At 44.6% G+C, this 27,973-nt stretch overlaps 1 protein-coding gene across 1 annotated transcript in view; it reads left to right on the top strand.

Moving 5' to 3' along the window:
• Window positions 1-1,960: 1,960 nt before the first annotated feature.
• The window catches only part of LOC115128821 (elongator complex protein 2), a 76,387-nt gene continuing 50,374 nt past the window's right edge, over window positions 1,961-27,973 (top strand). Inside the window, exons 1-11 of the mRNA XM_065017993.1 lie at window positions 1,961-2,098; window positions 2,298-2,376; window positions 2,791-2,861; window positions 3,029-3,170; window positions 6,524-6,601; window positions 6,833-6,897; window positions 7,039-7,105; window positions 11,545-11,688; window positions 12,067-12,162; window positions 12,504-12,604; window positions 24,094-24,225. Coding sequence (XP_064874065.1) covers window positions 1,967-2,098; window positions 2,298-2,376; window positions 2,791-2,861; window positions 3,029-3,170; window positions 6,524-6,601; window positions 6,833-6,897; window positions 7,039-7,105; window positions 11,545-11,688; window positions 12,067-12,162; window positions 12,504-12,604; window positions 24,094-24,225 — 1,107 coding nt within the window. The 5' untranslated portion in view covers window positions 1,961-1,966. The remainder of the gene's footprint in view (window positions 2,099-2,297; window positions 2,377-2,790; window positions 2,862-3,028; window positions 3,171-6,523; window positions 6,602-6,832; window positions 6,898-7,038; window positions 7,106-11,544; window positions 11,689-12,066; window positions 12,163-12,503; window positions 12,605-24,093; window positions 24,226-27,973) is intronic.

Below are 27,973 nucleotides of genomic sequence, written 5' to 3'. Positions count from 1 at the left end.
CTCTCTATCCTGCACGCTAAACTACAGACCGTCTGTCCGCTCTGCAAGCTGATGTGTGCAGGTAGGGATAACATTATACACACACACACACACACTTATGGGGTTGTGTCTCCCTTGTGAATGACACGGGTTTGACCTCTGCTGGCCTTAGTGATTAGCTGTACCTGCGCCCCCAATCTGTCCGGTGCTGGGCGAGATAATAAAGTGATCATTTCTGATGCAGAATGTGTCTGTGGCTTACATCAGAGAGCCGGCACAACAAAGCCTTCAGCATGGCTGGTGCCATACTGCCTGTGCCCCAAATGGCACCCTATTTCCTTTGTATTGTACTACTTTTGGCCAGAGGCCAGTGTACTATATAGAGAATAGGGTGCCATTTGGGATGCAGCCTGTATTGTAGATGTTGTATGATTCTTAGGGTGATTTTAAAATATTTGTTTTTATTTTATATTTAACCTGTATTTAATTAATTAAATCTTATTCTTGATTTATTTGTCATGAATCATGTTGTGTCAGCGGGTTCCGAGATGACAACCCATTTTCTTCTTTGTGATCAAGTCAAGAGGTGGTTTTTAAACTGCTTCTGACAAAACTGTTGTCTGAGACCTTTGCTATATACCTTGTTTTGACGAGCAGTTCCTTCCAGCCCAGAACGGACAGACCAACTCAGGTCAACCACATCACTTCAGTGTGTAGCCTACTGACAGAGTAACCTTTCATACAGTGCCTGTGATCATATGCCACTGGCAGCTCTGTCATGACCCTGTATATGTTGGGCTGTTTGAAGATGGATTCGTCTTGCTTTCTTTGCATGTTATATCTTCTGACATGCAAATCAGCAAGGCTGACAGTACAGAGGATACGGTGGAGACACATGACATAATGGAACAAAAGGCTGCAACACTCTTCTTGTCACATTAATTCCGTTGTCAGTGTTCAAAGCACTGGCTTATGTATTTCACAGAAACAAAGCTAAATGCAATACAACCCTCATCCACAGCGCTAAACCATATCTTAATGTAGTCCTATAACAGTGTAAATGTTAACATCCAATATAGCTTCTATTTGAACTAAATGATTCCCAAAGCCCAGACCATTCCCAGAGAAACAGTCCAGTTATTTATTTCCCATTGCCGTGGTTTATGACTTGAGCAACCAGAAATGACAGGTCAAACTATTTTGGGGGCCCCCTGTAAAACTGCCTTTAGTCACACCAGGTCATTTTGGACTATTCTAAGCCCATGGTACAACAGTAGTACACAGCTGTGTTTCAAAATGGGTCAGCCTGACAACTTTAATTATATAAATAATTCTAAAACTTAAAACCCATGGTATGCTATGGTAATTGCAACATGAGTTGGAATGCATTTAGTGAGCTTAGCTTTGGTTTAATTCCATGGTTTTAAAATTTAAATGGGGGACATTTCAATCCACTCAGTACACAAAGCACAAATACTTTTAAAAACCTAAATGCTCACTTGTGACACATTAAATACACAAACCAGCTAGGGTAGGCTACACAACGTCATTATCTCTGGTAGTAGTGTGTATGCCCATTCCTTTTCAAATACAATACTTTTAAGGAATTCACTATAATATATATATTAAACCTTCTCCAGCCCAATTTAAATATTTGAACTTGCCATTAGTTTGTTATCATATCAATTACTTTATTCAATGAGTGTATTGCACCACCTACTGGATTATACCGAATAATGAGCAGAAGAGTTCAGTAACTAGAATGTCCCCTCTCATTTAGACACAATTTATTTACATGATAAACCGTGGGTTATGTTTGCCAGTAATACTGTAGCGGCTGTCCCCCTCAGCGAAACAAAAATATACAGTTAGTCCAGAGTGAGTTCCAGATCATTTTATCCATCGCCGTATAGGAGCGGAACGTTCGTAGAATCTTGTGCGGCGCGTATACCCATATTTACGGTAACTCTACCGGCTAGCATACAAGATGGCGGCTCCCATAATAGAAACATGTCATGTCGCATGTTGTGCAAATCGAACCCCAAATGTTCTTTCATGGGGTCGTGGGGGGCTCATTGCATATGGAACATGCAATTCTGTCGCTCTCTATGACCCACAGGTTATATATTTCTTTCACAATTTGAATTATTCGTGTCGTTGCAGTGGCAGCATAGGCTAGCTATAGCTAGCTACATCATCAGTCTCGTCATTTTTGACAGTTCACGTTAATCAGCTTTATTTTGTATTGTGCTGGGTGTCCTTATGTTGTTATTTTTGCTGTGACAGTCAGCTTTACTCTTTTACATACCATTATACAGGAGAAGTGTGTTGTTGCTGTCCTCAATGGACATACCGGGAGGGTGAACACAGTCCAGTGGGTCCACAGAGAGGACTGTGGTGAGTAGCTACCTGCATGCTTCATCCATTGCTTTGGTATGCTGATAATGTCAAATCAAATCAAATTTATTTATATAGCCCTTCGTACATCAGTTGATATCTCAAAGTGCTGTACAGAAACCCAGCCTAAAACCCCAAACAGCAAACAATGCAGGTGTAAAAGCACGGTGTGCTTTATAATGTTCATCCAATGCTTTGGTATGCTGATAATGTGCTTTATAATGTTCATCCAATGCTTTGGTATGCTGATAATGTGCTTTATAATGTTCATCCATTGCTTTGGTATGATGATAATGTGCTTTATAATGTTCATCCGATGCTTTGGTATGCTGATAATGTGCATTATATGCTTTATCCTTTGCTTTGATAGACTGTGTCTGACTATTGGTTGTTCTTCCCTGATGGCTGTTAAAGGTAGAGAAACTCACCTGGTGTCAGGAGGGTCTGACAGTCTACTGATTGTGTGGGAGGCCCAAGATGGAAAGGTGTGTTTTTAAAGCCATTAGAAGTAGGAATAGTCCTCATACCATATGTCAATGATCTGTATTGACACTTCTGTGTACATTTGATACATTATCTAAACACAGCAATAGTTTCACTAATATTGGTCCTTTCTAAGGCATATGTTTTGTGTTTGTGCCCCCTGCCCCAGTTTAAACAGTATGTTGAGTGTGTTGGGCATACTGGACCAGTGTGTGCTGTGGATGCCATCCACCTGGACAACAATAAGCTACTCATCGCCTCCACAGCCTCCGACTCCACTGTAAAACTATGGCTCTACACTGGGAGTAAAGGTAAGGGAAGCTTTTTTTGTCTCAGCGATAGACAAGTGTCCTGTCCAGCGGGTGTACTTGTACATCAAGTTGCCTCACGCTACAGGAACAGGAGATGGAAACTTAACTCGGGCAAGGCTACTTTACTTAGTTTTTTTGTGACATGGAACAGGTAAAGGAACTCTTTAGGACAGTCAGATTGGGGAAGGCAATCAGATCAGTGATATTGGACTCATGGGCCTGCATCCCAAATGACACCCTATTACCTATGTAATGCACTACTTTTGACCAGGGCTCATAGGCCACCTCAGTAGTACTCTCAAGTACTGATGGGGCGGCAGGGTAGCCTAGTGGTTAGAGTGTTGGACTAGTAACCGGAAGGTTGCGAGTTGCCCCTAGACGCTGATCGTGGCTCAGTTTTAAAATAAAAATGGTATTTGTCACATGCTTCGTAAACAACAGGTGTAGACTAACAGTGAAATGCTTACTTACAGGTCCCTTTCCAACAATGCAGAGTTGAAGATAAATATTACAAACATTTAAATAGTGACACGAGGAATAAGTACACAGTGAATAACAATAACGAGTAAAAATAACATGGCTAAATACAAGCAGTACCAGTACTGAGTCGATGTGCAGGAGTATGAGGTGGCTATATACGTATATATAGGGTTGAAGTGACTAGGCAACAGGATACATAATTGACTGAGCTGTGTCAGCAGTGTATGTGGAGCAGTAGCGTATGTGGTGAAAGTGTGTGTGTGGCGTGAGTATGCATGTGTGCGAGTGTTGTGTGTGTGTGTGTGGGGGGGTGGAGTCCAGTGTGTGTGGGGCGGGGGGGGGTAGAGTCCAGTGTGTGTACATAGTCAAGTGCAAGAGTTAATAAAAAAAATAAAGGGTCAATGCAGGTAGTCCGGGTAACTGTTTGGTATTTAGCAGTCTTATGGCTTGGGGGTAGAAGCTGTTCCAGACTTGGCGAATTGGTACCACTTCTGTACCAGGCGATGTCAGAGGAAGGCCTTAAAAATTGTCATGGACTCCAGCCACCCAAGCCATACACTGTTCTCCCTGCTACCGGAAGAACAGTGTATGGCTTGGGTGGCTGGAGTCTATGACAATTTTTAAGGCCTTCCTCTGACATCGCCTGGTCCAGAACTCCTGGATGGCAGGGAGCTCGGGCCCAGTGATGTACTCACCACCCTCTGTAACTCCTGGATAGCAGGGAGCTCGGGCCCAGTGATGTACTGGACCGTACTCACCACCCTCTGTAACTCCTGGATGGCAGGGAGCTCGGGCCCAGTGATGTACTGGACCGTACTCACCACCCTCTGTAACTCCTGGATGGCAGGGAGCTCAGGCCCAGTGATGTACTGGACCATACTCACCACCCTCTGTAACTCCTGGATGGCAGGGAGCTCGGGCCCAGTGATGTACTAGACCGTACTCACCACACTCTGTAACTCCTAGATGGCAGGGAGCTCGGGCCCAGTGATGTACTAGACCGTACTCACCACCCTCTGTAACTCCTAGATGGCAGGGAGCTCGGGCCCAGTGATGTACTGGACCGTACTCACCACCCTCTGTAACTCCTGGATGGCAGGGAGCTTGGGCCCAGTGATGTACTAGACCGTACTCACCACCCTCTGTAACTCCTGGATGGCAGGGAGCTCGGGCCCAGTGATGTACTAGACCGTACTCACCACCCTCTGTAACTCCTGGATGGCAGGGAGCTTGGGCCCAGTGATGTACTGGACCGTACTCACCACCCTCTGTAACTCCTGGATGGCAGGGAGCTCGGGCCCAGTGATGTACTAGACCGTACTCACCACCCTCTGTGCCTTGCAGTTGCCGTACCCAACGGTGATACAGCCAGTCAAGATGCTGTCAATGGTGCAGCTGTGGAACTTTTTGAGGATCTGAGGGCCCATGCCAAATATTTTCAGCCTCCTGAGGGGGGGCATTGTCATGGCCTCTTCATGACTGTGTACATGTAGGCGTGTGTGGACCATATTCATTCCTTGGAACTTGAAAGAAAAAGGAGAGAAGAATCCAGATATGTAACTTAACTGATCCCCCCCCTCCTCTCTCCCCAATCACCAATGTAGATGCATGTTCCCCAATAATAGATAAGGTTAGGATTGGATGAGGAGAGATGATCCTAGACCTGTACCTAGGGGAAACTTCACCACAAAGCAAGAGAGACATCTGTGAGTTAATCTGTGCTGAATTGTTCCAGCTAGCCTGACATCTGCTGCTATGCTGTGGTAGCACAGACAGAACAGTCTGGTCATTTGAATCGCAGCGTTTAATGAGTCATCACTTATCAGGTCTGATATTGTACTGATCTATTGTTACCGGCGTGGTTTCCACTCTATCATGACACCAGGATTGTATCAGGACATGGTTTGGTATCAAGGATATTATGCCGGGTCGTATTCATTAGTGCACAAGACATGGTGTCTAGTGAATACGACCCGGGATCACTCTGTTGTCTGCGTACCAAATGGTACCCTGTTCCCTATATAGTGCACTACATTTGACCAGAGCCCTAGGGTGTCATTTGGGATGCTGGGATGGCATTATATTCACTGGACTGTTCTCTTCTCATCCTTATAAGTTCTGTGAGAGGAGAGGAGGAAGGAGGATGAAGAGAATAGTGGGGGGGGGTACTGTAAATTAGCTGCTATCATCTTCCTCTTCTTTGATGATATTTCATAAAAAATCAGGCCCTATTCATTTTGATGTGAGTTTCTTGTCAGGTCAAAGTAATTTCCATGTATCCTAGTATCAGTGCTGTTTTAATTTGAGATCTGTCCCTGGTGGCGACATCTTGTTTCCTTTGTAGCGTTGGTTGTTTTTTCCCTCTCTGGGTGTTGGTGGGTGTGGGGGGAAGCGAACGCTGATGTTACGTGACAGTCATGGAGATGGCCGTGTAGCCAAATGGTACTCTTTTTTTCCCCTACAGAGTGCATTACTTTGACCAGATTTTTTTGGGCCCCGGTCAAAAGTAGTGCACTATATAGGGAGTAGGGTGATATTTGGGACACTGGCTGGGTCTGTCCTCAAGGCATGTTGTCTAATGTAGCCCAGCCGGAGCTCTGCTACAAGTATGTGTTGCTAGTGCTAGCTAGTACCTGGAAGACCCCTGGGTTTCTGGGGAAAGGAGAGAAGTTCAATATGTCACCCTTTGACAAATGTCTCTGCAGATAGCATCAATGGAACTATCCTGGCTGTTAGCCATCTCACCTCTCTAGGATAAGTTAATGAAATCATCTCGGAACAGTTCATTTATGGAACCCAATGATTTTTCATAATTTTTATGCCCTATCATTAAGGCTAATTTTTCTGTATTTATGTTTCCTCTTACTATGAAGCGGAGTGCACCCATACCATATCCTTTGGGAGCGGGTTTATGATGGATGTCTCGCTAGCGTGGTTGCCAGGCAGCAGAGGTAAGCTGTTTCCACAGCAGCAGTGAACCCTCCACACCTCAGATCATCTTGAAGTGTTCCGCATGTCATCTCGACTGCCTTTCACATGCCTATTCCTTTTGATGCTTTGTCCGCCCCCCCTTCCTCCCCTCCACTCAATCTGTCTTAAAAACATGAGGCACATGCAAATGTGTTATTATGCGGTCTGACTTCAGCAAGCGTGGCAAGACTAACACAATACACTCATTGCAGTTCCCATACTTGCCTGCGGGGGCGACGATTGCAGAATCCATTTGTATGCACAGTGCAATGGACAGGTAAGCTCAAGTAGCTGACTATATGGGCCAACTAATAAAGGTCATGTTAACATGAATACATTTAGTATGTTGGGTTAACGATGTTTAAACATATTTATTGACATTGATGCCGACCTTCTTCTTTCCCTGTGTCTCTGACAGTTCAGGAAAGTCCTCTCCTTGCAAGGGCATGAGGATTGGATCCGTGGTGTGGAGTGGGCCTGTGTAGGTGAGGACCACACCACTGTTTTAAAAATCTATTTCTTCATTGCCTTGTTTTATCTGGTGTGACCTACATAAATCTGACAAATAATCAGATAGTTTGACCAAATGGATTTGTGGTATAATCTGTATGTCCTGCTGACTAGTTAGGTACAGGTGGTTGTGTCACCCTGCTGGCTAGTTAGGTACAGGTGGTTGTGTAACCCTGCTGACTAGTTAGGTACAGGTGGTTGTCACCCTGCTGACTAGTTAGGTACAGGTGGTTGTCACCCTGCTGACTGGTTAGGTACAGGTGGTTGTCACCCTGCTGGCTAGTTAGGTACAGGTGGTTGTCACCCTGCTGACTAGGTAGGTACAGGTGGTTGTCACCCTGCTGACTAGTTAGGTACAGGTGGTTGTGTAACCCTGCTGACTGGTTAGGTACAGGTGGTTGTAACCCTGCTGACTAGTTAGGTACAGGTGGTTGTGTAACCCTGCTGACTAGTTAGGTACAGGTGGTTGTCACCCTGCTGACTAGTTAGGTACAGGTGGTTGTGTAACACTGCTGACTAGTTAGGTACAGGTGGTTGTGTAACACTGCTGACTAGTTAGGTACAGGTGGTTGTGTAACACTGCTGACTAGTTAGGTACAGGTGGTTGTCACCCTGCTGACTAGTTAGGTACAGGTGGTTGTGTAACCCTGCTGACTAGTTAGGTACAGGTGGTTGTGTAACCCTGCTGACTGGTTAGGTACATGTGGTTGTCACCCTGCTGACTAGTTAGGTACAGGTGGTTGTCACCCTGCTGACTAGTTAGGTACAGGTGGTTGTGTAACCCTGCTGACTAGGTAGGTACAGGTGGTTGTCACCCTGCTGACTAGTTAGGTACAGGTGGTTGTCACCCTGCTGACTAGTTAGGTACAGGTGGTTGTCACCCTGCTGACTAGTTAGGTACAGGTGGTTGTCACCCTGCTGACTAGTTAGGTACAGGTGGTTGTGTAACCCTGCTGACTAGGTAGGTACAGGTGGTTGTCACCCTGCTGACTAGTTAGGTACAGGTGGTTGTCACCCTGCTGACTAGTTAGGTACAGGTGGTTGTCACCCTGCTGACTAGTTAGGTACAGGTGGTTGTGTAACCCTGCTGACTAGTTAGGTACAGGTGGTTGTGTAACCCTGCTGACTAGTTAGGTACAGGTGGTTGTGTAACCCTGCTGACTAGTTAGGTACAGGTGGTTGTGTAACCCTGCTGACTGGTTAGGTACAGGTGGTTGTGTAACCCTGCTGACTAGTTGGGTACAGGTGGTTGTGTCACCCTGCTGACTAGTTGGGTACAGGTGGTTGTGTCACCCTGCTGACTAGTTGGGTACAGGTGGTTGTGTAACCCTGCTGACTAGTTAGGTACAGGTGGTTGTCACCCTGCTGACTAGTTAGGTACAGGTGGTTGTGTAACCCTGCTGACTAGTTAGGTACAGGTGGTTGTCACCCTGCTGACTAGTTAGGTACAGGTGGTTGTCACCCTGCTGACTAGTTAGGTACAGGTGGTTGTGTAACCCTGCTGACTAGTTAGGTACAGGTGGTTGTGTAACCCTGCTGACTAGTTAGGTACAGGTGGTTGTGTAACCCTGCTGACTAGTTAGGTACAGGTGGTTGTGTAACCCTGCTGACTAGTTAGGTACAGGTGGTTGTCACCCTGCTGACTAGTTAGGTACAGGTGGTTGTGTAACCCTGCTGACTAGTTAGGTACAGGTGGTTGTCACCCTGCTGACTAGTTAGGTACAGGTGGTTGTGTAACCCTGCTGACTAGTTAGGTACAGGTGGTTGTGTAACCCTGCTGACTAGTTAGGTACAGGTGGTTGTGTCACCCTGCTGACTAGTTAGGTACAGGTGGTTGTGTCACCCTGCTGACTAGTTAGGTACAGGTGGTTGTCACCCTGCTGACTAGTTAGGTACAGGTGGTTGTGTAACCCTGCTGGCTAGTTAGGTACAGGTGGTTGTCACCCTGCTGACTAGTTAGGTACAGGTGGTTGTCACCCTGCTGACTAGTTAGGTACAGGTGGTTGTCACCCTGCTGGCTAGTTAGGTACAGGTGGTTGTCACCCTGCTGACTAGTTAGGTACAGGTGGTTGTCACCCTGCTGACTAGTTAGGTACAGGTGGTTGTGTAACCCTGCTGACTAGTTAGGTACAGGTGGTTGTCACCCTGCTGACTAGTTAGGTACAGGTGGTTGTGTAACCCTGCTGACTAGTTAGGTACAGGTGGCTGTCACCCTGCTGACTAGTTAGGTACAGGTGGTTGTGTAACCCTGCTGACTAGTTAGGTACAGGTGGTTGTCACCCTGCTGACTAGTTAGGTACAGGTGGTTGTGTAACCCTGCTGACTAGTTAGGTACAGGTGGTTGTCACCCTGCTGACTAGTTAGGTACAGGTGGTTGTGTAACCCTGCTGACTAGTTAGGTACAGGTGGTTGTCACCCTGCTGACTAGTTAGGTACAGGTGGTTGTCACCCTGCTGACTAGTTAGGTACAGGTGGTTGTGTAACCCTGCTGACTAGTTAGGTACAGGTGGTTGTGTAACCCTGCTGACTAGTTAGGTACAGGTGGTTGTGTAACCCTGCTGACTAGTTAGGTACAGGTGGTTGTGTAACCCTGCTGACTAGTTAGGTACAGGTGGTTGTGTAACCCTGCTGACTAGTTAGGTACAGGTGGTTGTGTAAACCACTCCAGAGGTACTCCAGCAGTGCTCTGTTCAGGGCTACATCATAAATGGCTGCATGTATCACTTAATGTATCACTGTATGTATCACTGTATGTATCACTGTATGTATCACTGTATGTATCACTGTATGCCCTTTATATAGTGTGTTACTTTTGATCAGAGTCCTATTTTTTTATTATTTTATTTCACCTTTATTTAACTAGGCCAGTCAAGAACAAATTCTTATTTTACAATGGTGGCGTGCCAAACCTTCCCCTGCCCCGGCCAAACCTTCCCCTGCCCCAGACGACTCTGGGACAATTTTTCGCCGCCCTATGGGACTCCCGATCACGGCCAGTTGCGATACAGCCTGGATTCAAACCAGGGTCTGTAGTGACGCCTCTAGCATTGAGGTGCAGTGCCTTAGACCGCTGCGCCACTCGGGAGTCCTATTGGGCCGGGTCAAAAGTAGTGCACTATTCAGGGCATAGGGTGCCATTTGAGATGCACCCCAGGGTTTGTAAAAGCTATTCCATCTCCTTCACCGACCCTCATCACTAGACTCATCCCACTCAGTTGATGACTTACTCCAAGCTGGTCAGCCAGTATTGGCAGAGACATAGTGTGTCCCAAATGGCACCATATTCCCTACATAGTGCACTATTTTTAACCAGAGACTCTGATCCAAAGTAGTGCACTATATAGGGAATAGGGTGCCATTTGGGATGCTGTCAGAGATTAATTTATATGCACCAGCCCCACAGGCAGGGTAAAATTGCTCTCCACCTTAAAAGGGTAAAAGAAAATGAAAATGTGTCCTTTTATGACTAGGACGTCTGTTTAATTAGATTTCACTTCTGTAGACGGACGTCTTTCCATAATGCATGAAACGGCTGCAGCAGAGCCCAGTCACTGCTTTATTTCTCCCCCCCTCTCTCAGATACACTGTATCCTTCAAGCAGCTATTTCCACAGCCCTGTCTTTTGAGATCACTCCTTTTCATTCCAGCCCTTGTTAGGACATGGTTCAGCCAATGTTCTGACACTTTGTGGTGACTAAAGGTCCCCTCTCGTCACAGGAGTAAGGGTATTAGTCCTGGTGTCCTGGCCCCCTCATACTACCATGGCCATCTAATCACCCCGTTTCTTTCAACCAATCTCCTCGCTCTCTTCCCCAGGTAGTCGTAGTTGGACTGTTCTCTCTTCTCAGCTGTCTTACCTAGAGTGCATCTGAAATGGCCCCCTGTTCCCTCTGTAGTGCCCTCATTTTGCTCAGAGGATATAGGGAATAGATCACATTAAGTGACAATAATGAGTCTACATCGAGTCTCACTTGTCAAAGATGTCTTCTGACTTCAACAGGATATCCTGATTTTTTTTTTTTTTTTAATAAAAAAAAAAATATATATATATTTTACCTTTTTATCTAGGCAAGTCAGTTAGGAACACATTCTTATTTTCAATGACGGCCTAGGAACAGTGGGTTAACTGCCTTGTTCAGGGGCAGAAAGACTGATTTTTACCTTGTCAGCTCAGAGATTCGATCTTGCAACCATTCGGTTACTAGTCCAACGCTCTAACGACTAGGCTACCTGCCACCCCCGGAATAAATAAAGTTTAAATTAATGAAAGTTAATAAATAAAGGTTAAAGTTTAATAAATAAAGAATAAATAAATAAATAAAGGTTCAAGGTTAATAAATAAATAAAGGTTCAAGGTTAATAAATAAATAAAGGTTAAATTCAAATCAACTAATGTCTACCTCCATGCTGGCAGACGGGGATCTGTTACTGGCCAGCTGTGCTCAGGACTGTCTGATCCGGGTTTGGAGGCTGGTTGCCAAGTCTAGGACGAAGAGAAACGCACAGGAAGAACGCACCATTAGGATGTCTGAAGATGTCTTTACACTGACACAGAACGGTGAGCAGACAGCATCAGGTTTCATTAGAAAAATGTGTTGTTTAGAATGATTAAAAATGAATGATTGAATCAAAACGTCAGGTTTGAGTCACTTTCACAGTCTATTTCAATGTCTGTCTAGCAAGAAGAATCACGTGATCATTAATGTGAATGTCATCATTGTCGATGTTCATTGAATTGATGCCTTTTAATTTAAATGTTTTGTAAATGTTGTGTTATTTTAATGCGGGGAAATTTGGATTGTTCCCCTGGCAACAACCGTACAATTCTAAAACATGCCTTTTAACTGAATAAGTTATCACACAGATGTGGATGGAGTTTGATTGTACAATCATACCGTTCGACTTTAGATTCATGCATGTTGTCTTTTTGCCCCAGATGCGTCCTCAGCATTTGCAGTGACGCTAGAGTCAGTCCTTGCCGGCCACGAGAACAAGGTCTATGGAGTCCACTGGCAGCCCCCTGTCATCAAAGGTACTTTACTGTCAACCTATACGCCATTTGTTCCCCAGATCACACTTGACTTATTTCACTGTGATGTGGAGGTGTCATACTAAATGGTTTCATGGGGATGGAGGGAGAGTGATTTGTTCCACACGCCCATGACATCAGAAAGGGTGAACGCTGAACTCTTTTAATAGTTCACATCACTCACTGTCTGTGCGCTGCGGTACTTTCATGATGTTTTTATCCATCCAACCTGCGTTGCTGTATCTTGGCTCCGAGGAAGACGTTTCTCCTAGGTACAGTTCAGCATCTAGGGGCGATTTCACTACTGTGTTCCTTCATTGTGAAGCTCTTTGTCTCCCCTACAGGTGGCGACCAGCACCAGTCTCTGAGCCTGCTCTCTGCTTCCATGGACAAGACCATGATCCTGTGGGCTCAGGAGGAAGGCTCAGGGGTGTGGGTGGAGCAGGTCAGTGTCTACTTCTGGTTGTGTCCCAAACAGCACCCTGTTCCCTATAGGGCACTACTTTGGTCTCTGGTCTTAATAGGGTGGTGTTCAGGACAGAGACCTGTGGTAAAGGTCACCCCCCCCCCCCCCCCCCCACTCACACACACACACACATCTCTCTCGCGCTCTCTCGCGCTCTCTCTCGCTCTCTCTCTGTCTCTGTCTCTCTGTCAATTCAATTCAAGGGGCTTTATTGGCATGGGACACGTGTTACATTGCCAAACAAGTGAGGTAGATAATATACAAAAGTGAAATAAACAATCAAAATTAACAGTAAACATTACACACACAGAAATTTCAAAACAATAAAGACATTACAAATGTCATATTATACATATATATATATATATATATATACAGTGTTGTAACAATGTACAAATGGTTAAAGAACACAAGGGAAAATAAATAAGCATAAATATGGGTTGTGTATTTACAATGGTGTTTGTTCTTCACTGGTTGCCCTTTTCTTGAGGCAACAGGTGACAAATCTTGTTGCTGTGATGGCACACTGTGGAATTTCCCCCAGTAGATATGGGAGTTTATCAAAATTGGATTTGTTTTCGAATTCTTTGTGGATCTGTATAATCTGAGGGAAATATGTCTCTCTAATATGGTCATACGTTGGACAGGAGGTTAGGAAGTGCAGCTCAGTTTCCACCTCATTTTGTGGGCAGTGAGCACATAGCCTGTCTTCTCTTGAGAGCCATGTCTGCCTACGGCGGCCTTTCTCAATAGCAAGGCTATGCTCACTGAGTCTGTACATAGTCAAAGCTTTCCTTAATTTTGGGTCAGTCACAGTGGTCAGGTATTCTGCCGCTGTGTACTCTCTATTTAGGGCCAAATAGCATTCTAGTTTGCTCAGTTTTTTTGTTAATTCTTTCCAATGTGTTAAGTAATTATCTTTTTGTTTTCTCATGATTTGGTTTAATTGTGCTGCTGTCCTGGGGCTCTGTAGGGTGTGTTTGTGAACAGAGCCCCAGGACCAGCTTGCTTAGGGGACTCCTCTCCGACTCTTCTCCAGCTTCATCGCTCTGTAGGTGATGGCTTTGTTATGGAAGGTTTGGGAATTGCTTCCTTTTAGGTGGTTATAGAATTTAACGGCTCTTTTCTGTGGGTATCGGCCTAATTCTGCTCTGCATGCATTATTTGGTGTTCTACGTTGTACACGGAGGATATTTTTGCAGAATTCTGCGTGCAGAGTCTGTTTGGTGTTTGTCCCATTTTGTGAAGTCTTGGTTGGTGAGCGGACCCCAGACCTCACAACCGTAAAGGGCAATGGGCTCTGACTTATTCAAGTATTTTTAGCCAAATCCTAATTGGTATGTTGAAATGTATGTTCCTTTTGATGGCATAGAATGCCCTTCTTGCCTTGTCTCTCAGATCGTTCACAGCTTTGTGGAAGTTACCTGTGGCACTGATGTTTAGGCCAAGGTATGTATCGTTTTTTTGTGTGCTCTAGGGCAACAGTGTCTAGATGGAATTTGTATTTGTGGTCCTGGTGACTGGACCTTTTTTGGAACACCGTTATTTTGACGAAATGTGTGCGTTGTTGTTTGTGGACATGGATTTTATAATTTTATAATGTCGTATGTTTTACCCCCAACACCACTTTCCATCAGTTTGTATAGCAGACCCTCATGCCAGATTGAGTCGAAGGCTTTTTTGAAATCAACAAAGCATTAGAAGACTTTGCCTTTGTTTTGGTTTGTTTGGTTGTCAATTAGGGTGTGCAGGGTGAATATGTGGTCTGTTGTACGGTAATTTGGTAAAAAGCCAATTTGACTTTTGCTCAGTACATTGTTTTAATTGAGGAAATGTACGAGTCTGCTGTTAATGATAATGCAGAGGATTTTCCCAAGGTTACGGTTGACGCATATTCCACGGTAGTTATTGGGGTCAAATTTGTCTCCACTTTTGTGGATTGGGGTGATCAGTCCTTGGTTCCAAATATTGGGGAAGATGCCAGAGCTAAGGATGATGTTAAAGAGTTTTAGTATAGCCAATTGGAATTTGTTTTCTGTATATTTGATCATTTCATTGAGGATACCATCAACACCACAGGCCTTTTTGGGTTGGAGGGTTTTTATTTTGTCCTGTAACTCATTCAAGGTAATTGGAGAATCCAGTGGGTTCTGGTAGTCTTTAATAGTTGATTCTAAGATCTGTATTTGATCATGTATATGTTTTGTTATAGAGCCAAACATATTGGAGAAGTGGTTTACCCATACATCTCCATTTTGGATAGATAATTCTTCGTGTTGTTGTTTGTTTAGTGTTTTCCAATTTTCCCAGAAGTGGTTAGAGTCTATGGATTCTTCAATTACATTGAGCTGATTTCTGACATGCTGTTCCTTCTTTTTCCGTAGTGTATTTCTGTATTGTTTTAGTGATTCACCAGAGTGAAGGCGTAGACTCAGGTTTTCTGAGTCTCTATGTTTTTGGTTGGACAGGTTTCTCAATTTCTATCTTCGATTTTTGCATTCTTCAATAAAACCATTTGTCATTGTTGTTGATTTTCTTCGGTTTTCTATTTGAGATTTTTAGATTTGATAGGGAAGCTGAGAGGTCAAATATACTGTTGAGATTTTCTACTGCCAAGTTTACACCTTCACTATTACAGTGGAACATTTTACCCAGGAAATTGTCTAAAAGGGATTGAATTTGTTGTTGCCTAATTGTTTTTTGGTAGGTTTTCAAACTGCATTCCTTCCATCTATAGCATTTCTTAATGTTACTCAGTTCCTTTGGCTTTGATGCCTGTCTCTCTCTCTCTCTCTCTGTGTGTGTGTGTGTGTGTGTCTGTCTGTCTGTCTGTCGGTCTCTCTCAGTTTTTGTCTCTCTCAGAACATCTGCTGTTTCACTGTGCTGGGCTAAATTTAACAGAAGTGTGGAAGATGTAAGTTCCTCCCCATCTGCCCCTGAGTTTCAGGAGTGTTGAATTCTGGGAGAGACCTTTCTTCTCCTCCTCCACTCTTAACATCTCCTCTGAAATCAATAGATGACTATGCTACTACAAAAGACATAGTTGACTTTATCACCAGAATCATGCTTAAATCCCAATGTCAGAGCTCTACTGTACGACTATTTGACTTGCATATGTGCCTAAATATTTAGCTGTGCGTTTCCATTTAAGAGCACCAGTATACCTAGAATAATGAAGGATTCTAGCTTTATTACCTCTAATATTTTGTATTGTGTTCCCAAATTATTTTGTGTGTGTGCCTACATTTTTCAACTTAGGCACACATGTGCTCCTTGTAAAAAAAACAAGTCAGCGTAGAGCTCTGCTTTGTAGCATGGCTATATAGTGATGACCCCCCCCCCTCACTGGCTATCAGCCTAAAAGCAGGCCTTGGCCCATATTCATAAAGCATCTCATGTTAGGAGTACTGATCTACGATCAGGTCCACCTTGTTCTTGTAATCTTATTCATTGTAATAAAAAAATGCTAAAGTCTAAGACACTTTGAATATAGGGCCAGGCCCTCACCCCAATCCAACCTGAACAGGGCTTTGAGTGGCACTCTCGGAGAGGAAGATGACATGATGGAAGGATAACAGTCTACAGGGGATCAATCGATCTTGGCGTTTGTGCGTACAGTGGCAGAAATTCAGTTCCTCCACTCTGACACCAGGAGCCTGATAAGGATCTGCAACAAAGTTTAAAAATGGTTCCAGGCTCCTACTCTTGACGTTGATTAGAACAAGGTCGTCAATCGAAGGAAAGAGCAGCAGCAGCAGGTCTCTGGAAAAGACAACATGGCTCCTCTGGCCAGGGCTTTGACCCAGCAAGGCAGGAGGAATACACACCTGGAATAGCTCCTGTCTTTGTTCAGTGTGAAAGTGCATAAGATATGTGAACAGTTAATTTTTTTTCCCCCCCCTGATTTTTCAAACGGGGAGAAACCTTACAAAGGAAGCCAACGTCTGTTATTGTACACGTCAATGATTGACATCTAATTGCAGATTTCTTCCTCCCCACTGTGCTCACATCCAGTGGAAAGCTCAATAGGTGTAATTCACATTAATAATACTCTTTTGTCAAAGGATATTACAATCTAAAAAAAAACACACTTAAAAAGTGCTGGGCAAAGCCCAGGTTAATGGAAGCACACAGTGGGAAGAGGTTTGTCACTTATCAATGACACATTCACAATTGGGATAGATGACATTGCTAAGGCCTTTCACATGTCCTGTCTGCACCAGAAGGATACATATCCCTTTCTATACTGAACCAAAATATAAACGCAACATGTAAAATGTTGGTCCCATGTTTCATGAGCTGAAAATAAAGATCCCAGAATTCTTCCATGCGCACAGAAAGCTTATTTTTCTCAAGTTTTGTGCACAAATGTGTTTACTTCCCTGTTAGTGAGCATTTTTCCTTTGCCAAGATAATTCATCCACCTGACTGGTGTGGCATATCAAGAAGCTCATTAAACAGCATGATCATTACACAGGTGCACCTTGTGATGGGGACAATAAAAGGCCTCTAAAATGTGCAGTTTTGTCACACAACACAATGCCACAGATGTTTCAAGTTTTTGAGGCAGCGTGCAATTGGTATACTGACTGCAGGAATGTCCACCAGAGCTGTTGCCACAGAAGTGAATGTTCGTTTCTCGTCCATAAGCCGTTTAAGATCATTTGGCAGTATGTCCATAACCGTAGACCATGTGTAACCAAGCCAGCCCAGGACCTCCACATCCGACTTCTTCACCTGTGGGATCGTCTGAGACCAGTCCCCAGACAGCTGATGAAAATGAGGAGTATTTCTGTCTGTAATAACGCCCTTTTTTGGGGAAAAATTAATTCTGAGTGGGTGGGCCTGGCTCCCTAGTGGGTGGGCCTGGCTGCCAAGTGGGTGGGCCTGGCTGCCAAGTGGGTGATCCTATGCCCTCCAAGGCCCATCCATGGCTGCGCTCCTGTCCAGTCATGTGAAATCCATAGATTAGGGACTAATTCATTTTTTAAATTGACTGATTTCATTATATTCACTAACTCAGTGAAATTGTTGCATTTTATATTTTTATTTATTGTAGATCAGGTTCATGTTCAGTGAGGGGAAAAGGTTTTAAAAGGGAAGTGAAATGGGGGAGGAACAACCAGAACTTGTCTAATAAGAATCGCTTGTTTTCATTTTCCGTTATAAAACGTTTTGCTATGGACTTAAAGGCCCACTGAGCTTAGCCAGGCAGTACATGACCAACCTGGGTTATGTCTTAATTAACACCTTACCCCTCCATGATGATTAGAGTAATTGGTGAAATTTAGCGGAGGGCCGGGGCAAGCAGTGGGATGGCGTAAATCACCAAGTACTAACGAGTCATACTGGTAATTAGGGACCGGGGAGACCAATAGACCAGAGCATCCCTCCCTCCCTCAGATGTGTCTGTGTTTGTATGTCTGTGTCTATGTTCGTATGTCTGTGTCTATGTTCTTATGTCTGTGTCTATTTTTGTATGTCGGTGTTCGCGTGTCTGTGTTTCTGGATTCGTGTGTCTGGATTCGTGTGTCTGGGCTCGTGTGTCTGTGTCTGGATTGGTGTGTTCGTGCATTTGTGTCCGTGTGTCTGTCTGTGTTCGCGTGTTTGTATGTCTGTGTTCGCGTGGCTGTGTTTGTATGTCTGTGTTCGCATGGCTGTGTTTGTATGTCTGTGTTCGCATGGCTGTGTTTGTATGTCTGTGTTCGTATTTGTGTCTGTCTGTGTTTGTATTTGTGTCTGTGTTCGTATTTGTGTCTGTGTTCGTGTGTTCGTATTTGTGTCTGTGTTCGTATTTGTGTCTGTCTGTGTTCGTATTTGTGTCTGTGTTCGTGTGTTCGTATTTGTGTCTGTGTTCGTATTTGTGTCTGTCTGTGTTCGTATTTGTGTCTGTCTGTGTTCGTATTTGTGTCTGTGTTCGTATTTGTGTCTGTGTTCGTGTGTCTGTGTGTGTTCGTATATCTGTGTTCGTGTGTCTGTTTTCGTATTTGTCTGTGTTCGTGTGTCTGTACGTGTGTTCTTTTTATTTTACCTTTATTTTGACGGGGAGTCAATTCTGAGACCAACACCTCTTGTCTTTTGTGTATCCATCAACCAATCAAATCAAATTCATGCGCCAAATGCAACAGGTGTCGACCTTACTGTGAAATTCTTACTTACAAGCCCCTAACCAACACTGCAGTTCAAGAAAGAGAGTTAAGAAAATATTTACCAAATAAACTAAAGTAAAAAATACAATTATAAAGTAACACAATTACATTACATCATAATAACGAGGCTATATACAGGGTGTACCACTACCGAGTCAATGTGTGGAGGTACAGTTTAGTCGAGGTCATTTGTACGTGTAGGTAAATTAATTCGTTTATCTAGTTGTCAAAAAGTGCTTTACAGGAACCGATCTAGACCCCAAAGAGCAAGCAGAGACAGTAGCATAGGCCAGGGAAAACTAGGTCCTCTATTGGTTTCTTCCATCTAAGGAGTTTTCCCTGGCCTATGCTACTGTCTCTGCTTGCTCTTTGGGGTCTAGATCGGTTCCTGTTTCGTATAAACCTGTGGATGGTCAAAGCATCCCTTTACTGTACCGTATGGCCTTCTCATTGGTTTCCAGAACAACATCATTCAGTCCCTCCCTCCTTTCTCTTGAATGAAATATGCCTCCCCCTCTTCTCTGTAGTTCTTGTTCTATTCCTCCCCCTCTATCCGCTGGCCAGCCGATAAGACCCCGCGTCGCACCTCGCATCCATATTGTTTTCCCTGCCTAACAAGACTGATGTCGTTTTTGTTGTGCCTCTGTGAATTTTGCATGATTCACGGTGGGGCTGTTGTGTGTAAAAAAATCAATCGGGTTAATGTTGCATCGCTCTGTCCTCCCTCGGATCTCCTCGTCATCTATCCCCTGAATGGCTGGGGAGATGGATCTCTCCTGGTCGTCTATCCCCTGAATGGCTGGGGAGATGGCTCTCTTCTGGTCGTCTATCCCCTGAATGGCTGGTGGAGATGGATCTCTCCTGGTCATTTATCACCTGAATGGCTGGGGGAGATGGGTCTCTCCTCCTCGTTGTCTATCCCCTGAATGGCTGGGGTAGATTGGTGCCACTCAAGTGAAAGCGGACAGATTTATAGCAGTCGTTAGTTCCGCCTTATCGCAGCCTTAGGATCAACAGAAATTTGTCTTTGAAGGTCATTGATGGCTGGGCCTCTAGGAGGGAGAATAATGAAGTTGGCACTAAAAACCTCCCTGCCAAGCTGCTGCTAAGGCCCCCAGGTTACATGTATCATTACGCTACAAGGAGAAGAAATGTGTAGGCCTAATGTTTGGTGAATGTTATTCAAATTTCAACCCAAAATCCAACTTGAATAGGACTAAGAGTATACATACTGCTTCTGCTACTACTACTACTACTGCTTCTGCTACTAATACCACTACTACTACTCTCTCTCTTTATCCCTTCCTTCTCTCTTTATCCCCTTCTCACTCACTCAATTCAAGGGTCTTTATTGGCATGGAAACCTATGTTAAGTAGGTAATATACAAAAGTGAAATAAACAATAAAGATGAACAGTAAACTTTACACTCACAGAAATTCCAAAATAATCAAGACATTAACAATGTTGTTATATGTTGTAACGATGTGCAAATAGTTAAAGTACAAAAGGGAAAATAAATATGGGTTGTATTTCCAATGGTGTTTGTTCTTCACTGGTTGCCCTTTTCTTGTGGCAACAGGTCACAACTCTTGCTGCTGTGATGGCACACTGGGATTTCACCCAGTAGATATGGGAGTTTATCAAAATCGGGTTTGTTTTCGAATTCTTTGTTTATCTCAGGGAAATATGTCTCTAATATGGTCATACATTTAACAGGAAATGCAGCTCAGGAAATGCAGCTCAGTTTCCACCTCATTTTGTGGGCAGCCTTTCTTCTCTTGAGAACCAGGTCTGCCTACGGCAGCATTTCTCAATAGCAAGGCTATGGTCACTGAGTCTGTACATAGTCAAAGCTTTCCTTAAGTTTGGGTCAGTCATAGTGGTCAGGAAATCCCAGTGTGCCATCACAGCAGCAATATTTGTGACCTGTTGCCACAAGAAAAGGGCAACAAGTGAAGAACAAACATCATTGAAAATTCTGCCACAGTGGTCAGGTATTCTGCCACAGTGTACTCTCTGTTTAGGGCCAAATAGCATTCTAGTTTGCTCTGTTTTTTGTTAATTCTTTCCGATGTGTCAACAAGTCATCCTCTCTCTCTCTATTTCTCTCTCTCTATTTCTCTCTCTTTCTCTCTCTCTCTCTCTCTCGATTTCTCTCTCGCGCGCTTCATCCCCTCTCTCTCTCTCGCGCCTCATCCTCTCTCTCTCTCTCGCGCCTCATCCTCTCTCTCTCTCTCGCCTCATCCTCTCTCTCTCTCTCTCGCGCTTCATCCTCTCTCTCTCTCTCGCGCTTCATCGCCTCTCTCTTTCTCTCTCTCTCTCTTGCTTCATCGTCTCTCTCGCTCTCTCTCTCTCTTTCTCTCGCTCTCTCTCTCTTTCTCTCTCTCTCTCTCTCGTGCTTCATCCCCCCTCTCTCTCTATCTCTCTCGTGCTTCATCCCCCCTCTTTCTCTCTTTTGCTTCATTGTCTCTCTCTCGCTCTCTCTCTCGTGCTTCATCGTCTCTTTCTCTCTCTCATTCTCTCTCTTGCTTCATTGTCTCTCTCTCGCTCTCTCTCTCTCGTGCTTCATCTTCTCTCTCTCTCTCGTGCTTCATCGTCTCTCTCTCTCTCTCTCGATTGGACTGGATCTCTTCCTTTGGGCCAGGTTTAGCTGCTAGGATTCTGTAAAAGCCCTTTGTTCCGGTAGGTTGAGTGGTGTGACCTGATGAGCAGCTCAATCGGTATAGGACCCAGGCTTTCATGAACTCTTCATGAACAAAGACTTAGGCCTAGTTGGATATGACAATATTGCAAGGTTCTTGTACATGTTTTCTTCATGTGTTATACTCTCAGGAGCAAATATTGAGTTTGAGGTAGTTGACACCGTTTTAGTGTTATCTGTTTGTATTTCTCATTGTTTCTTTAATACTTGTATGTTTACTAGTGTGGTAGATGTTGCTGAGTGAAAGTTATTTCTGTGTTGCACTTTAATCCTTCTGCAAATGGCCCTGGTTACACAGCCGACAAAAGTGTTTTTAATGTAGGCTGTCTTGTTATTTTGATTTAGGTTTTTAAAATGGTTTTCCCCTGGATATCACTGTCAGGAACTAGATCCGTACACGCGATGACTTAATTTGGATAACGTTTGCTTATTATGTCTTAATGTTATCACTCAATTATAATCTTCTTTTGCTCCACAATTCTCTCTGCCTGAAATATACTTGTTTTCCACTTAGGTCCTCTTCATTTAGTTATTGTTAATTGGCAAATTACTTCATTGGGAAATTGTCCAAATTGGGGGTCCGTATTAATAAAGCGTCCTAGAGCAGGAGTCCTGATCTAGGATTAGTTTAACCTTTTATTGACAGGCCTGTTCCTAGATCAGCACTCTTTTTGAATATGGGTGCTGATTGATAGACTTACTACACCTGTGAAAATAAAGCATTCTGTCTCTAGTTTAAACACTGCACATTGAACTACTAGTACATAACTTCTCTCTATATAGATTTAATGAAATATAGATTTACATAAATGTACTGCAGCATTATTAAAGTGTGAAGCGGGTGGTTGTGATGTTGAAAGACCAGATTGTATTCTGTTCGCCGCAGGCCGAATTTTTGTCGACGCGGATGGTTGGGTGGGCCGGAACATAATTCAAATCATTTGTACCCTGCAAATTGATCACAACTAAGCCCAAAAAGAGATGTATTTGAAAATAACATTCATTTCATAGCTTGATTATTTCTTCCAGCTTTGCATCATTTCATCATCTGACTTGACTACCTGATTTATTTGTCACCCACCCTTTGCGCTTGAATGGTGTTTGTTAATGAGAGATGGTTGGATGGAGAAAGAGTGGACATATATTTATTCCAGCTTTGCATCATTTCATCTTCTGACTTGACTACCTCATCTCTGTTCCCCACACATACCATTATCTGTAAGGTACCTCAGTCTAGCAGTGCATTCAACCACCAAGACCAGGGAGGTTTTCCAATGCCTCGCAAAGAAAGGCATCTATTGGTAGATGGGTAAAAAAAAAAAAAAGCAGACATTGAATATCCCTACGAGCATGGTGAAGTTATTAATTATTAACTCATTTGCCAGAGAGGAAGGAAACCGCTCAGATTTCAAAACAGTTAGGGGTTAATGGCTGTGATAGGAGAACACTGATAATGGATCAACAACATTGTAGTTACTCCACAATACTAACCTAAGTGACATTGTAAAGGAAGCCTGTACAGAATTCAAATATTCCCAAACATCCTGTTTGCAACAAGGCACTGAAGTAATACTGCTAAACATGTCAAAGCAATTTACTTTTTGTCCTGAATACAAAGTGTTATGTTTGGGGGAAATCCAATGCAACAGATTACTGAGTACCACTCTCCATTTTTTTGAAGCATGGTGGTGGCGGCATCATGTTATGGGTATGCTTGTAATCGTTAAGGACTGGGGAGTTTTTCAGGATAAAAAATAAATGGAATAGAGCTAAGCACAGGCAAAATCCTTGAGGAAAATCTGTTTAAGTCTGCTTTCCACTAGACACAGGGAGATCAATTCACTTTTCAGCAGGACAATAACCTAAAACACAAGGCCAAATATGCACTGCAATTGCTTATCTAGAAGACAGTCAATGTTCTTGAGTGGCCGAGTTACTGTTCTTAATTCAGTCTGTAACACAAAATGTGGAATAAGTCAAGGGGTATGAATACTTTCTGAAGGCACTGTGAATCAGTGGACCATAGCTCTTAATACCTAGGATTATCTATTAGTCGTTTCTTAATCGTACGGTCAGGAGGTTTGCCTGACTAGCCTCGAACTAGCTATGTCCAGAGTTTTTAATGTCATAATTGGTGATGTAGTTGTAGAAAAAATAGGTGTGTAAACGCTGATCATCGGTCGAGGTGGATAAAGTAACGCTCCCTATACTTTCAATGCATTTTTCCCAGAAAATGGGAGTAAATGAGGTTTACGTTTGTTTAACCTCTACTACACCACTGGTCCTAATGTCATTTAACCTCCGCTGGTCCTAATGTCATTTAACCTCCGCTGGTCCTAATGTCATTTAACCTCCGCTGGTCCTAATGTCATTTATCCTCCGCTGGTCCTAATGTCATTTAACCTCCGCTGGTCCTAATGTCATTTAACCTCCGCTGGTCCTAATGTCATTTAACCTCCGCTGGTCCTAATGTCATTTAACCTCCGCTGGTCCTAATGTCATTTAACCTCCGCTGGTCCTAATGTCATTTAACCTCCGCTGGTCCTAATGTCATTTAACCTCCGCTGGTCCCCTCCCTCTCTCGCTCCCCTCCCTCCCTCTCTCTCGCTCTCTCCAGGTGCGTGTAGGGGAGGTGGGGGGAAACACACTGGGTTTCTATGGTTGTCAGATGAGTCCAGACGGATCCATGATCCTGGCCCATGCCTTCCACGGAGCGCTGCATCTCTGGACCCAGAGCCACGGCAAAGAGGTGAGACTTCTATTCTATTTCATTATTCTACATCTCTGGCACCAGAACCACGACAAAGAGGTGAGAATTATGGGACAGTACAGCATTGCAGTGCCAACGACACTTCACATAGCCCCCTGCTTGTGAAGATAGACTAATGATTAATCTGCACAGTAGTGGGTCTATCCCAAATGAGCGAGGGAGGGAGCGAGAGAGACTGTGCTAAGTGTAATTAAACTGACTAAAGACCCAGACTGCTGGAGTGTATGACTGGGAATCAGACCTGACTGAGTGGCTGACTACTCTGTTACCCTGGGAACCAGAACTGACTGAGTGGCTGACTACTCTGTTACCCTGGGAACCAGAACTGACTGAGTGGCTGACTACTCTGTTACCCTGGGAATCAGACCTGACGCTGAGTGGCTGACTACTCTGTTACCCTGGGAGCCAGAACTGACTGAGTGGCTGACTACTCTGTTACCCTGGGAACCAGAACTGACTGAGTGGCTGACTACTCTGTTATACCTTTGTTGTTTCACACTGATCTGAGTCTAACTGAGCTGATCTGTTCTGGCCTGGTTCAACATGAAAGAAACACATCTGAGTCAACACAGTGTGGTTGGGGTCACCAGGATAGTGTGGAGAAGGTATCGGGTCTGATTCCCAGTTACCTGGCACAGCAGTGTGAAAAGGGCATGTCTGTGTGTGTGGTGTCCCAGGGAGAGGGGAGACCAGTGGTGGTGGTATCTGGTCACTGACTCAATCTGTTTCTGTCTGAATTAATAAAGCAATTAACATCCCATCATGCTTAGGGTCATTATTTTGTCTATCATGACTGGAAGAGATCTCAGTGACTTTGAAAAAGGGGTCTGTCACCCAATTCAACACTTATAGGAGAGACTGAAGTAGTGCCTGAGACAGAGTTTTCCACCAACATCAACAAAACACCAAATTATGTAATTTCTTGTGGAAGAATGGTGTCACATCCCTCCAATAGAGGTCCAGACACTTGTAGAATCTATGCCAATGCGTATTGAAGCTGTTCTGGTGGCTTGTGGTGCCCAACACCCTATTAAGACGCTTTATGTTGGTGTTTCCTTTATTTTGGCAGATACCTGTGGTCACTGACTCTCTGTATCTGTCTGTTTGTTATGTCCCAGGGAGAGTGGAGACCAGGAGTGGTGATATCTGGTCACTGACTCTCTGTATCTGTCTGTTTGTTATGAACCAGGGAGAGTGGAGACCAGGGGTGGTGATATCTGGTCACTGACTCTCTGTATCTGTCTGTTTGTTATGTCCCAGGGAGAGTGGAGACCAGGGGTGGTGATATCTAGTCACTGACTCTCTGTATCTGTCTGTTTGTTATGAACCAGGGAGAGTGGAGACCAGGGGTGGTGATATCTGGTCACTGACTCTCTGTATCTGTCTGTTTGTTATGTCCCAGGGAGAGTGGAGACCAGGAGTGGTGATATCTGGTCACTGACTCTCTGTATCTGTCTGTTTGTTATGTCCCAGGGAGAGTGGAGACCAGGGGTGGTAATATCTGGTCACTGACTCTCTGTATCTGTCTGTTTGTTATGTCCCAGGGAGAGTGGAGACCAGGGGTGGTGATATCTGGTCACTGACTCCCTGTATCTGTCTGTTTGTTATGTCCCAGGGAGAGTGGAGACCAGGGGTGGTGATATCTGGTCACTGACTCCCTGTATCTGTCTGTTTGTTATGTCCCAGGGAGAGAGGAGACCAGGGGTGGTGATATCTGGTCACTGACTCTCTGTATCTGTCTGTTTGTTATGTCCCAGGGAGAGTGGAGACCAGGGGTGGTGATATCTGGTCACTGACTCTCTGTATCTGTCTGTTTGTTATGTCCCAGGGAGAGTGGACACCAGGGGTGGTGATATCTGGTCACTGACTCTCTGTATCTGTCTGTTTGTTATGTCCCAGGGAGAGTGGAGACCAGGGGTGGTGATATCTAGTCACTGACTCTCTGTATCTGTCTGTTTGTTATGAACCAGGGAGAGTGGAGACCAGGGGTGGTGATATCTGGTCACTGACTCCCTGTATCTGTCTGTTTGTTATGTCCCAGGGAGAGTGGATACCAGGGGTGGTGATATCTGGTCACTGACTCTCTGTATCTGTCTGTTTGTTATGTCCCAGGGAGAGTGGAGACCAGGGGTGGTGATATCTGGTCACTGACTCCCTGTATCTGTCTGTTTGTTATGTCCCAGGGAGAGAGGAGACCAGGGGTGGTGATATCTGGTCACTGACTCTCTGTATCTGTCTGTTTGTTATGTCCCAGGGAGAGTGGAGACCAGGGGTGGTGATATCTGGTCACTGACTCTCTGTATCTGTCTGTTTGTTATGTCCCAGGGAGAGTGGACACCAGGGGTGGTGATATCTGGTCACTGACTCTCTGTATCTGTCTGTTTGTTATGTCCCAGGGAGAGTGGAGACCAGGGGTGGTGATATCTAGTCACTGACTCTCTGTATCTGTCTGTTTGTTATGAACCAGGGAGAGTGGAGACCAGGGGTGGTGATATCTGGTCACTGACTCCCTGTATCTGTCTGTTTGTTATGTCCCAGGGAGAGTGGATACCAGGGGTGGTGATATCTGGTCACTGACTCTCTGTATCTGTCTGTTTGTTATGTCCCAGGGAGAGTGGAGACCAGGGGTGGTGATATCTGGTCAATGACTCTCTGTATCTGTCTGTTTGTTATGTCCCAGGGAGAGTGGAGACCAGGGGTGGTGATATCTGGTCACTGACTCCCTGTATCTGTCTGTTTGTTATGTCCCAGGGAGAGTGGAGACCAGGGGTGGTGGTATCTGGTCACTGACTCTCTGTATCTGTCTGTTTGTTATGAACCAGGGAGAGTGGAGACCAGGAGTGGTGATATCTGGTCACTGACTCTCTGTATCTGTCTGTTTGTTATGTCCCAGGGAGAGTGGAGACCAGGGGTGGTGATATCTGGTCACTGACTCCCTGTATCTGTCTGTTTGTTATGTCCCAGGGAGAGTGGAGACCAGGGGTGGTGATATCTGGTCACTGACTCTCTGTATCTGTCTGTTTGTTATGTCCCAGGGAGAGTGGAGACCAGGGGTGGTGATATCTAGTCACTGACTCTCTGTATCTGTCTGTTTGTTATGTCCCAGGGAGAGTGGAGACCAGGGGTGGTGATATCTGGTCACTGACTCTCTGTATCTGTCTGTTTGTTATGTCCCAGGGAGAGTGGAGACCAGGGGTGGTGAGTCACTGACAGGGGTGGAGACCAGGGGTGATATCTGGTCACTGACTCTCTGTATCTGTCTGTTTGTTATGAACCAGGGAGAGTGGAGACCAGGGGTGGTGATATCTGGTCACTGACTCTCTGTATCTGTCTGTTTGTTATGAACCAGGAGAGTGGAGACCAGGGGTGGTGATATCTGGTCACTGACTCTCTGTATCTGTCTGTTTGTTATGTCCCAGGGAGAGTGGAGACCAGGGGTGGTGATATCTGGTCACTGACTCTCTGTATCTGTCTGTTTGTTATGTCCCAGGGAGAGTGGAGACCAGGGGTGGTGATATCTGGTCACTGACTCCCTGTATCTGTCTGTTTGTTATGTCCCAGGGAGAGTGGAGACCAGGGGTGGTGATATCTGGTCACTGACTCCCTGTATCTGTCTGTTTGTTATGTCCCAGGGAGAGTGGAGACCAGGGGTGGTGATATCTGGTCACTGACTTCCTGTCTGTCTGTTTGTTATGTCCCAGGGAGAGTGGAGACCAGGGGTGGTGAT

This window comes from Oncorhynchus nerka, linkage group LG4, assembly GCF_034236695.1.
Source record: "Oncorhynchus nerka isolate Pitt River linkage group LG4, Oner_Uvic_2.0, whole genome shotgun sequence".
Lineage (NCBI taxonomy): Eukaryota > Metazoa > Chordata > Actinopteri > Salmoniformes > Salmonidae > Oncorhynchus > Oncorhynchus nerka.
Note: the sequence above shows the minus strand (reverse complement) of the source record. Positions and strands in the feature narration are given on the sequence as shown.